Genomic DNA, 12636 nt, shown 5'->3' on the forward strand with positions numbered 1-12636 from the left:
AGTTTGCACACTTCTTATATACAGTATCGCAGCAACAAGAAAATTTTCATTTCAATGTACAATCCAATAATATTGTATTTTATTTTACAACCTGTGAAATCTTGAACCCTTTAGATTTAAACTCCGCTAAACAATGTTATAAAGATGTTTTAATTGTTTTGAATTGCAGCTCCTGAGTTAACAAAAGAGACTGTGGGCACCTGGCTCAACATAGCGCCTCTTCTGCATGTAGGTATTCATACATGTGATGGCTGGAGGGGGGGGGGGGGTAGCAGCATGTGTTTGTTGATTCAAATATCCATCTTATTTGACATATGTTCTGTTTAATGAAGTACGTGTACTATTCCATTTGTTAGCTGGACCGTGACCAGTTGTATCTGATGACAATCAACAACATGGTCAAGCGGCATGTTGGGGTGGTGAAGAAATCGGGTCACCAGCCCGGGAGTAGTGCAGTGGATAAGGCCCAGTGGAACTGGGAAATGAAGGAGGCCAACACAGAACTCCTTTGTGATGTCCAGGAGCTGCTGAAAGAGGTGTCAAACTGTGAGACTGCACTGGTGTGTGCCAAGTGGATGGTGGCAGAGTTACCGCTTGGTAAGTAAGGTGGGGGATACAGAGAGTCAGCAATGGAAGCTGAAGGGGCATATGTACTTGAATGATTTCAATGTGAAGTGTTAGAGTAGTGCATTTACATTGTAAGTTTTTGTTTCAGGTGCAGAAAAGGTGTTGGCGCTGAGGGGATGTTTGACATTTGCTGAGCTCTGGTACAAGTCTTTGTCTGATGATGTAAGTACTGGTAACTGGAAATTCATACTACAACACACTTCAACTAGGAATGCTAGTGTCCATATGCCAGCTGTAGATTTTGTTTAAAAAGAGATATTGTTCTCTGGTCACAGATGTAAACATATCTGATTTTATCTATCAATTTTTGTTTCAAGAACCCTTCAAAAGAAAAGGCAAAAGGAGCGTACAAAAAGTTCCTAGGAGCTTACCAGCGCCTGGCCACAGAACAAATCTTGTTTGTGAACAAAGTGGGAGAACCGGACCTGGTTCAGATGGCGGGAAATCCTGCCAAACTGATTCCTAAACTGTACGAGCACCAGAGCATTACCCAGACAGATCCTGGACTACCCAGGCCAGGTCAGTGTCTCATGGCACAGCTTTATTCAACAATGATCATAATTTATGTATTTTGATTGAAGAAATTTAAATTCAGTTTTCAACAATTAAGAATTCTATAATCGTACTGTATGTTCTGTTTTCCCCCAGATATTCACAAAGTGGCTGAAGAGATTGCCGCAGTGACCAACATTGACCTTCACAAGGTCAGACTGACCCTCATCAGCCAATGGCTGCCTTCCTCAGCATCCAAACAGTCGGATGGAGAATCGGTAAGTGAACCTTATTGGTCAAATTAATAGAAATTCTTGTTCATGAATCAAAGAAGATATAAAGTACATGTAATGTTTTTTTGCAGACTGTAACCTTTAATTTTGAAAATCTCAAACTTGCTGAGCAAAGCATGTTAAATGATGCAGAAGATGAGCATATAAACCTAAAAAGGTCAGATCAGCTTTTTTTTTTTTTGTTTCTCCTATTTTATTTTCTATAAATGTTGAACTTTCCATTGTATTACTGTAAACATATTACATTTTGGCTATCATATGTATTCTAATTAGCACTTTTAACAGAATGTCGCTTTCGCTAAATCAAGTACATTGCCAAATGTAACATATGTAGATGAATAGGTGCATAATAGAATGTGCTATATCGTATCCATGCTTACTTGTTGAAAAATCCTTTTCCGCCAAATATCATGCATGACAAATATAAGATGTTTACAGTATCACATACTGTGTAGAGAGTTATTTTCGCCCGTTAATTTTCGCCCTTTTACACTTGCAAACGGTTTCAATCCGTCTTGAATTCGCCCAGATGCAATTGTGTAAACAGATATATTATCTGTAATATAGAGTTCGCCCAGTCTTAAATTCGCCCTCTGACAACGAGGGCAAAAGGAGCGAAAATAAAAAGGGGCGAATATTTCTCTGTATAAAACGGAAGGTATTATATATAAACAAAAGAGCTGTATGGTGAGACTTGACTGATTACAATGTATAATCAAATTACCGTACAGGATGTTTATTTTATTTATGTCTTTGTTAGAGTGCTCTATCTACTTCAACAAGGATCAACAGAAGAAAATGTCACTTTTCTCCTTAACTTTGTGTTCGAGGTATGGTGATAAAAAAATTTATAAATGATATTTTTGAAGTTTTCAAATATTGTAATATCTGTGAATTTGAATGATTCCCTACAAATGTATTTTCTCCACCAGAATCAGAATACGGGTGAACTGACCTCAGTGACCAATATGTGTAAGATGCGAGCTCTCCACTGCCTGTTAGAGCTACGCCAAGATGAAGTAGTACAAAAGTTGTGTGGAAGAACCATTGAGGACCTGAGGTAAGGAAACAAACCTTCAATAAGCCGAGGCTCATGCATCGGAAATAAAAAAATATCGGCCTATGCCCCGAAAACAACGCTACAAACATACGCTACAAGTCAGACCCCAGCTCTCCTGTGTATTCCATTGAATTTTTTTGATCATCACAGGTACCTGTGGAAGACTACCAACTACTTGATAGCCCTGGAGAAACTGCACATCTTGCACTCTGTGGAAACATTCGAGTCGTCTAACAAGGAGGGACTGATTAAGGGAATCTGGAGAAACCACAGCCATCAGAAGTCGGTAAGGTTACATGTTTGTTGGATTATTGTTGGATCTAATAGCTTATTATGCAACCCGTGTAATGCACTAAACCATGTGTTTGATTTGTTCAGGCCTCGATGCTAGTTGCAGGGTTGTGTTTGGATTATAAGATTTATGACATACAGATCTGGAATGGGGTACTACAACAGCTTGTTCACTTTGGTTTGGTAAGAAGTTCATTTGTTTATTGCACATCCGTAAAACTGCTCTGTTTCCTACTGTTGGTATCAATACAATTTTATTTTTAAAAAAAACATTCTCAACAACAACAACCTAACAATTGATTTCACAGTTAATACTCAATGAAAGAATGAGTGCCTCCACTGACTTACTACCGAGTCGTTGTTTTTACAGATGGAGAAGTTGGAGTATGTCCTAGGTCGACTGAATGCCGCCCCAGAAGTGTGGCAGGCTCCCATGTTCCCTAAGGGCTGGCAGACCCTGCTGGTCACTCCTCTTACCAAAGGTACTTGTAAATACATTGTATCTATATATCGATGATTCACTGGAATGTAGTCACATTGTTCATGCAGAAGTGTTGAACCATTTCTTTTATTCATGCAAGAGCATTGTCTCTAGGATTAAAGAATCCCTCTTTTTGGTTCAAAATGTTAACAGGAACATTAAATGAAATGCAATCAATTGTTCACTAGTGGAAATGTAATAATATTTACAGAAATTGTTTTCTCATTGCAGTGGTTGCCCCTTTGACAGAGGACCAACTAGACACCTGTGTTCATATTTTCAACTGGATATCCAAGTAAGACATACTTTTAATTCAATGGTTTATTGATATTTTGTTGCAGTTTTAGATTGGTAAATATATATGTATAATACCTGACTTACAACTTTTTAATATTCTATATTATATACATCATCTGCATATACCTGTTTTACTGTAGTTACAGGTGTCATGTGCTGAGAGACACAGACAATGTGTCTGTCTGATGTACTGTGGAATCATTTACATTCGTGGGGGCCAATTTTTTTGGATTGTTGGGTTTTTGCTTATTTGTGGGGATTTAATTTTGTTGATGCGTCGGTTTTCAGTTTAAGTAAGATAGCATCCCCTTTCATAATTTGTTTTCGTCAGAGATGTAAGTTCATGGGGAAGGGTAATCAACGAATACCACAAAAATTGAGCCACCAGAATTCTAATGATTCCACATTATTATAAGTATACACTGTTATGATGTACATATACTTAAAGGTCCCCTGTGCGCAGTGACATGACAATGTGTCGGTCTGATATATCATACATATGTATACACTGTTATGATTTATTAACACTGTTATGATTTATTAACAGGTGCCCTGTGCTGAGTGGCACAGACATTGTGTCGGTTCTGATGAAGCTGTACATTAAGCTGGAGCTTCCACTGTGTGCCTTTGCCAGTTTACTCCTGTCAGATAACTCAGAGAAAGAACGACAGGTCAGTCAGCAAGCATTTTGATTAATTTCTTACAATTTTCATTTTTATTTACCGGCCTGTAAAAGTGTATTAAATATACAATATATACATGTACATTTAGTTAGACTACTGTATATTTTATTAAATTTTTATTGATTTTTTTTTTCAAGAATTCATTTCAATTAATCTGCTGTATACTTACATGTGATTATTGGCATAAAATGTTTTAATCTAAACATTTATTTTGTTTATATGACATTTAGGAGATCTTGGGGCAACACAAACTTGGTTTACTGAAAGACAGTGACCGACTGATGAAACATGGGATGTCTGCAGTAGTGATAAAGAAGGTAAGTATGTCTTCCATCAACCTTTTAGTTAAAGCAATAAAGGAAACCTATTGTGGAAAAAAAGTGAAATTTATGACCAACAGTTAAATAAATTTCAGGATCAATATCAACAAAAATCTCTCCCAAACAAATATTTAACACATAAATATATCCAGATTATTTTTATGTTTTTCTCCATTCTCCTAAGTCTTCAGTGGATTGTATTTGTTTGTTTAGGTGGAGGAGTCCATCTTTCAGTACCTCCTGGACACAGAAGAGTTCCAGGAAGTGTCGGTATCCTCTCTGTCCAAGCTCTTCTTTAAGTTTGCTGTAGAAAACAACAACATTAATGGCATTCTGCAGTTTGCAGTCAGGCATAAAAAGTATGAAACTTGGAATTTTTTTTTACCCTCACAAAAGTAGTGAAGGTGTTTTTAAGAATCACCAATGTACATCTCTCCTCTCTGTTGACCTAATTTCACAGGTGTTTTTCAACTTTTCATATAATTTTTCAATGTTGTGATATTTCTAAGAGACTGATGCCTAAGTTTAGGAGGGTTATAAAGGAATATTTACATTTTCAACTGTCTTTGTCTGTTATAACGTTATGAATCAATTTTGAACCCTAAAACCAAATAACTTCATAAAACACGAGTGACACATAATGGGCGTGTCTTATAGCATAACCAAAAAACGGTATTGGCTGTGCCGTGTAGCAATACATAGCATGCGCTACATAAAATGATAAAGGTTTTAAAATAATGTTTTAAAGTGTACAAATTGGAAATAATATGAATATACATGTATATTATGAGGTGATAATTTCGGTCAGAGCATGGTCAAATCTATCATAAAGCCGTTTGGGCTTTATTGGATTTGACCACGCCCAACCAAAATTATCACCTCATAATGCTCAAAAAATGATTCCATATTCCTTAAATCACCATCTCCGTCTGTTTTCTACCCCCCTTCCCTCCGCCAGTCTGTCCATCTGACTGGTCAATAACATTACCATGCAGTTTTTTAAAAACCCTTAACAGATGTCATTGAATTGGTCAAGGTCGCAGCACTGCCTCATTTGGGTTATTGTCTTGTAAAGTTATAAGAGGGTTGGATGGATATGTCCATTTCTAAACTTTAATAATTTCCTTTAGAAGGAGGGCTTTTTATAAAGGTGTAATAAAGAATTCAAACTTTTCAGATTAAATAATAGTTTATGGCTACAAAATATCACATTGAAAGTTAATCTGTTGACCAGTTAGCCTCCTTAATTTCAATGACTTAATTGATACCTTTGTTTTAAAATTATACATGAGACTGAGACTTTATTTTCTTTACTATAGAATTAAAGAAGCTGTATCATTATTGAAAATGTTGTGTTCCCATAATGCACTTCTATCAAAGAGATTGGAATCTTACAAGGAGGAGTCTATGCTGAAGGTAAGAACAATTTGACATTAGAAGGTATATTATTAAAGTTTCTTTAGGTATTGTTATTACTGTATGTCTTGTGAATACAAGTTCACACTATTTTAAAAGTTTTAAATGCATTACATGTTCATGTGTGGCGTCTGCACTTTATCAGCATACAAGTACCTGTATGTACCAGGGATGTGATTTTTTCAGCAGATCCTCTGATTTCAGTGGATTTAGAAATCAAAATATTTACTTTAGAGATCTATCAGTAGAGATCTATCAGTAGAGACCCATGATTGAAGGACTTCCTCCTTTTTTCTTCTCCTGCCATTCACATCATTGATGTACATACAATTTGTTTCATTTTTTTTTTAGCGTGAAATTGACTTTAAGTCACCATTAAATCTGCTGAAAAAATGTCATAACTTTAGGAGTAAAAACAATTATTATAGAAAAGCATTCATTCATTGACTATAACTATATACTGTGGTTTCAACAATAATCGTCAAGTATAATTTTTACAATTTTCAAGGATTTTGATTTACAGTCATCTATGAAATGAAGTGTTGAGTTCATTGAAGTGCAATTTCTAATAATAAAATTGAAAGTATCCTTGGCCACAAATTCATGTATCCTTGAAACTGACATTCACTTAATCCATAAAGATTGATGCCCAAAAATATTTAATGAAACCTTATTATAATAACTCTATATTATTTTCACGTTTTTTCTCAACTCTTTTTGTAGAAATATCTAGAAATGCAAGGACTGGTAGAAGTGAGCGGTATGATATAAAACATGTGATACGGAACATGAAATCGCAGGCGTGTGAAACTTATAGAACTGTACTGTGCAATAAATTCTTTATTGTTGTTTTGTGTATTCTTGTGGTTTGGTGGTGCTTTAACCACCTTAATTAGAACCGAAGACATGTTTATGTACATGATTTAAAATAAATGTATCAATTGTTAAGAGAAAGGGGTGTCTATTTCTTTTTTTCAGGATTCATGGAACCTTTGCTGGTCTGCAATACTCAGTACACAGATAAATCTTGCTTGGGCATCATTTTACTGAAGATCATGTAGCTAAATAATTCAAAATATTACAATTGAAATATATTTATTTAGATTGAATTAGTAAGAAACAGATTAATAATAATTTTGAATCATTTTAAAGTCTGATGATTTTTTAAACTCTTTGTCATGAGTTTCTTTGTATATCACACCCTGGTTTGTGTGCATCTGGTAAATCTATCCACAAACCAGTATATAGAGGCTGCTGTAGACTAGAAATGTTTATATATTTAATAGGAACAAGAAGTGAAGATTTCATGAACATCTTAAATAAATTAAAAACAAGAAAATCTCTCTCTCTCTTTTTCTCTCTCTCTCTCTGATAAATGCCTATCACAACTTTTGGTGGTATCCATTGTACTATCACATAATCAAACAAGCGTTGCTTTTATCGGGTAGCGGTGACTTGACCATCTGGAATCTGTCGTCTCCGTGGTCTACACTGAGTCTCATTGGGTGCCTGATGCTGGCACTGTCAGATTTAGAGTGGTACTGATTAAATCTGTCATCAGACTTCCTCACTTGATGAAAAGGGGAGGAACTCTTTCTGTGTGAACCTGATCGACTGAGAGAGAAATCGCTAGAATTACTCTCGGACCCTCGACTAGCACGGCTGTCTGGTCGTCGCGTAGGGGAAGAGTTGAAGCTGTCGGACAGACCAGACATTTGGGATTTCCTGGACTCCTCTATACTGAGAACCAATCGGGACTCCAGATTCCTGATCTTTTTGTCCTTTTCCTGTAACTGTTGATGTAAGGACTTAACCTGTAAGAGGGAAAACAGATACCCGTAGTCAATAAAGTAAGTGAAGAAATGGATGCCCCCATAGTGTGTCGCAGAGCTCTGACAGCTTGTACACAGAGTTGTGGAAGCTTATACATATAAAAGTGAGAGCGTGTGCCGACCTGATCATCCAATTTGCTGATGAGGATGTCCTTGCCAGTAATGTTGGAGGAGGCGGAGGCCAGCTCTGCCCTGTACTTCTGGACTGTGGACTCGAGCACCGTCTGTTTCTCCAGGATCCCCCGCTTGGCTATCTCCCTACAATGTCAACCACAGAGGAGTGCTTAGTCTTAATGATTATCTGAATGGTACCTCAGATCAGTTTTCTATTGAATGTTTTGGTTTTAATTTTTGCCATGATTATCCTTTATTCTGAGTTTGGTATAGTTCAATAACATTTCCCATCTGACATGATGGCAGTGCACCCCAAAAGATCAAAAGTTGTAACTGTTTTTCAACTTGTTGATAGTGCATTGTTCTTCATCATTTAATTTTTTTAGCCTATGGCACACGAGGACACTTTGTTGTATTTAAGGAGCTATTCAAATTTCAGATAAGACTGAATATGAATTTAAATTCTTTATCTTTTCAATAATCCCTAATGATACCCATTATACCCTTGTAATAGGTATATCTTCATAAGACATGGATATTAAATACTATGAAGCTGAATTTTACCATGACACTTGTTTGTGTTAAAAAGTAAATGGAGACACCTTTACTGTTTTAAATGGATTGAATTATCTGTCCGTATTATTGCAACGTTCTCTATGAGGTGTTAACCATTCATTACCTGAATACCACAACCGTGAACCATGCCAATGATTTTTTGTGATCATGCTTTAGAACAATTGTGAAAAGACAGTATTCATTTATTTTGCATGCATTTGTTCCATTTAAGAACTGTGTTCACTGAATATCAAAACCCATCTCCTAAAAAATTAAAACTGAAAAATACACCATATTTTAACAAAGAAAGCTTTTCTACAGGATATATTGATAATTAGCAAACGAAAATTTGAAATTATCCCATGCTTTTGCAGTGATTTTCAACTATCATTGAATGTGATGTTAACCTTAAGAATGGTTACTTACAGTTTAAAACATTTCTGGCTAAAATTCGAAAGTAAAGATGAGCACATATTTTAATGCTGAATTATATTCAACATTTGAATATGTTGTTGAATGTCTTTGACAGACAAATCATATCATAAAACTCTCTATGTACCAGTGTTTGCGAGCAGTGGTGGAAGGGTCCGATTTCTCCTGAGTTTCCTCTAGTCTCTGTTTGTTATCCTCTATCTCTAGTCTTTGCTGATCAAGCTCCTAGAAGAAATACAACATTTAGCTAATTCAAAAGAATACGCTGAATTGAAAGAAAGGATCATTTTAAATTTTGGATATTAACTAGATGTGATGAGTTTTCATGTAATAATTATAAAGATGATGGTTGTTTTGATGATATTGACTATTTAGACGATAACTACAGATGATGACACTTTGGCTGATGACTACAGATGATGACTATTTGGAAGGTGACTACAGATGATGAAGCATAGACTACCTCCTCCATATCCTGTAGACTCTGTTGTCTCTTCACACATCTTGCCTGGCGCCGGTCAAGGACTGACTCGAGCTCCTCTATCTGTTTAAAATGATACAGATTGAATGACTCTTATTAATGTGTCCAAAACATAATCTTTTATGTATTTAAAGTTCATGCAAATATTCTTTTATTTTATACATTTGCCGTTACATTTACAAGTATTTCTTGCTTATAACTCTTCATTCTGAGCAACTACAATTTCTGAGTTACCTGAGGACTTTTTTTCGTAAGAAAAACCACTCATAGCTCTGAACATTGATCAATTTTTTTTTTACCCTCCTTAAAAAACTCCTTTTTTTGACCAATCACATTGTTACTTCTCGTTTCTAATTATCCAAACTAGCCATTCGCTTTCTTTGTTCCTATTTGTATTTCTCCAATTTGACCAATCACTGTGTTACCTTCCTTTCGTATTTCTCTATATTGACCAATCACCTACTTACTTCCTGTTCATAGCTTTCTATATTGACCAATCGCTGAGATAGCTCGTCTTCCTTGTCCACCAACTGTTGTTCTCTGTCCAGCTGGGCTTGCTTCTTCTCAAGGTACGTCATATCCGCTTGGAGGTTATCCAACTTGGTCCTCCAGTACTGTTCCACCGAAGTCCCTCCAAACCTGCAACCAAAAAGAAAATGCTGTTAATTTTTGAAAATATCCAGGGAATTGTGAATCAAATAAAACATAATGACCAAGAACTACTTGCATGTTACTGTAACCGTTTCTGGACTCTATGTTGTTCTCCTGGTCTCGGTCCGGCGCATTTTTGTTGTTCAAAAGGTCTTTGTATTTGGAGATCTATCAAAAGAAAAAAATCAAGGAATTGTTGACAAGATCCGAAAAAAATCAAGGAATTGTTGACAAGATCCAAACGTAAACTATCGAATGGGAAATGAAGCGAGTCCCATCGCTGTGACTGAAGGAACCAGATGGACAAACCTCCTGCTGACACATCTGTCTGAACTGATACAGCTCCTTCCCCAGCTGTATCATCTCCATCCGGAACATCCGCCGGCATTCCGACAACGCATCGTAATCCGAGTGCTTCTGCAAAGTTTTAAATTTGATTCAATTATGTCATACTATAAAAGAGATTCTGACCAGTTCAGATTATTTTTTATTAAAAAAAACCTGGCGATCTAGACAAGGTGTGACTTCCACTGAAACATATGTGGCATACCATCTTAACTATTGGTTATTTTTTTTCCCATTCCAATATCATTATAACCCCTAAGCAAGTTGACCAGCACTCTTCCCCAGGTTACTGTTTTCTTCACGTTCGAAGTTCTCACAGAATTCTTTATATTATATTACTATACCAAAATCATCATGATGGTAATTTGGAACTTGATTGTGAGTTCTTGGCGGGCCGTGTACAATTTGCAGACTTTATAAATAGGGATGGTGAGGAGTTACACGTACCCGTTTCTTCTTTCTATGATGTCTTTCTTTGACCTTGTCCGTCCTTTCTTTTCCAACAGAAGACTGTTCATTGCGGGGTGTTTTCTAAACATTCAGAGAAGTAAAAAACAATTTAGCACAACCATCGGTCTATAAAGAGTAGTGGACACTGATTATTTTTTTTTGATGTCATTTTTAAAACAAGGAAAGATGTATGTATCGTCGGCTGAATTTTTTTCATATCGTGATAAGCTTGAGGTAAAATGGGGATACATGGTAAATGTCTCTGTTGCTAGATGGCCAATGGAACGGGGTCACTTCGTAGTGAGGTTGTAGTCGCGGGTTGTGAGTCTCTCATAATTAACACACAATAAAGAACTTACCTGTTTCGATAAACAGATGAATGAAAGTAAACTGGATATTTAAAAAGAGTTTATAAATAGATAATGAGTGATGGAATCTCCTGACTGTTTCGCTCTCTGTGGTGGTTCGATGCCGGTGTGTTGTTGTCTTTGTTCTTTAATTCTTTCTCCCGTGTGTTTGGATTGATGGCTGAATGAATATTTGATATCAGTGTATGGAGGTGGAGATATGGGTGGACGGATATTTGAACTGATCTTAAAACGTCGGCACGCGTGGAAAAGTCGTCCAATATGAAACTCTTTACCTAATTTACGACTAGCCAAAAAGCTTAGCTATTCCATTTCGGCGATGTCCCATAACTTTAAATTAATTCACTTGACACCCTTTAACACCTAATTGGTTTAAATGTAGGTCTGTTGTTTGAATTCGTAATACCGACGATATTTACATAACTACTCTTGTTTGACAGACCAGTGGAAAAAGTAGATCGAGTAATGAAAGCATTCAAGTAAATAAAGGCAAAAAAGATTATCTAGAGAATTTAAAAACATGACAAACCGGTATATTCGAACTTGCAATGGGCATTAATTAATGATACTGTTCTTAGAACAATGTATATCATCATATGGAGAAATGCCTACCTCAAGTTCTGCCGTAGATTCCGTTAGCTCCATCTATACACATGTGGCTAGAAAAATTTACCAATTTCTAATTAAGAAATCCCCACAAGTCTAAAACTGTTTGAAAACAACCCCTGTGTTAAAGGTCCCGGCAGATTCTAGCAAGTAGAACGAAACCACTGTTTTAACTCTCTTTGATATTGAAGTGAAAACGAGAGCATTGGTCAATACCGCGGACACAGGTAATCAAGCTTAGTTCCATGTCAATAACCAGAATCGGTTCCATATCAATTTCCCAGACGAGGTGTCGTTTAACCTGACCAGCTCTGCTCACGTAGCCCTGCGTTTCCTTCAGGAGCACCCAGAGGTGTCGATTGATTCACCTGGAGAGAAATCTCGTTCCTCTGAATATTTTATACCTGCTTTCCGGGCTATTCTTGGGGAACATAAGTTACCATGCTAATTAATTTCGGGATACTGTGTCATACCTTCCCGCGAGAGGAAGTCATTGTATGTTTTCACCGACTGTTATAAGCTCAGATTTATTTCTGATTCAGGAGCTTTGTATTTTTGATTGAATCTCGTTCATCATATTTGACAGAACGGAACCCCGGGATTATAAATAAGATTTCATTAAATCCATATTTCTATACAGATGTGTAATTACGTGGAGAAAAGTTATTTATATTTCGGTCAAAGTTGTCATGAAGTATTTCTGAATGGCTTGGAATTCGACCATAAAACAATAAGCTGCACCGATAAACTGCACCGAAACTAACTGCCTTGGGTAGGCTACGTTTCCATAATTTAGTTCAAGTCATGATGAGCTGTCTTTTTCTTTGAATAATAATAATAAA

At 36.4% G+C, this 12636-nt stretch overlaps 2 protein-coding genes across 3 annotated transcripts in view; one reads left to right on the top strand and one right to left on the bottom strand.

The window, feature by feature from the left end:
* Nucleotides 1-6908, top strand: part of LOC105328566 (kinetochore-associated protein 1) — a 30964-nt gene extending 24056 nt beyond the window's left edge. The window contains exons 46-62 of the mRNA XM_066088624.1: nt 170-228; nt 357-597; nt 716-789; nt 945-1146; nt 1276-1397; nt 1484-1569; nt 2173-2242; nt 2345-2472; nt 2623-2758; nt 2851-2946; nt 3134-3245; nt 3476-3539; nt 4089-4212; nt 4455-4541; nt 4758-4903; nt 5864-5960; nt 6684-6908. Of these exons, the coding sequence (XP_065944696.1) occupies nt 170-228; nt 357-597; nt 716-789; nt 945-1146; nt 1276-1397; nt 1484-1569; nt 2173-2242; nt 2345-2472; nt 2623-2758; nt 2851-2946; nt 3134-3245; nt 3476-3539; nt 4089-4212; nt 4455-4541; nt 4758-4903; nt 5864-5960; nt 6684-6731 (1892 nt within the window). The 3' untranslated portion in view covers nt 6732-6908. The remainder of the gene's footprint in view (nt 1-169; nt 229-356; nt 598-715; nt 790-944; nt 1147-1275; nt 1398-1483; nt 1570-2172; nt 2243-2344; nt 2473-2622; nt 2759-2850; nt 2947-3133; nt 3246-3475; nt 3540-4088; nt 4213-4454; nt 4542-4757; nt 4904-5863; nt 5961-6683) is intronic.
* Nucleotides 6909-7217: 309 nt separating this feature from the next.
* Nucleotides 7218-12509, bottom strand: LOC105328491 (coiled-coil domain-containing protein 18). Of its 2 annotated transcripts, XM_011429390.4 has the most exons (10): nt 11801-12509; nt 10818-10901; nt 10335-10442; nt 10102-10193; nt 9842-10013; nt 9357-9437; nt 9021-9118; nt 8888-8905; nt 7915-8050; nt 7218-7774 (listed from the first exon to the last, which is right to left on the bottom strand). In XM_011429390.4, exons 1-10 carry the CDS (start codon nt 11831-11833, stop codon nt 7373-7375), a joined length of 1224 nt encoding a protein of 407 aa, XP_011427692.3. In that variant the 5' UTR covers nt 11834-12509; the 3' UTR covers nt 7218-7372. The 2 variants fall into 2 exon arrangements, with proteins under 2 accessions (XP_011427692.3, XP_011427693.3); XM_011429391.4 differs by lacking the exon at nt 8888-8905.
* Nucleotides 12510-12636: the final 127 nt, after the last annotated feature.

The sequence above is a fragment of the Magallana gigas genome, chromosome 6 (genome assembly GCF_963853765.1).
Source record: "Magallana gigas chromosome 6, xbMagGiga1.1, whole genome shotgun sequence".
In the NCBI taxonomy this organism is placed as follows: domain Eukaryota; kingdom Metazoa; phylum Mollusca; class Bivalvia; order Ostreida; family Ostreidae; genus Magallana; species Magallana gigas.

Bases quoted from the DNA above. Each gene is read 5' to 3' on its own strand.
- LOC105328491 (XM_011429390.4), bottom strand. From the start codon at position 11,833: ATGGAGCTAACGGAATCTACGGCAGAACTTGAG. The intron at 10,443-10,817 runs GTACGTGTAACT...AAAACTTTGCAG, and splicing joins ATCATAGAAAGAAGAAACGG to AAGCACTCGGATTACGATGC. The intron at 9,438-9,841 runs GTAAGTAGGTGA...CATTTTAAACAG, and splicing joins TAGAAAGCTATGAACAGGAA to ATAGAGGAGCTCGAGTCAGT.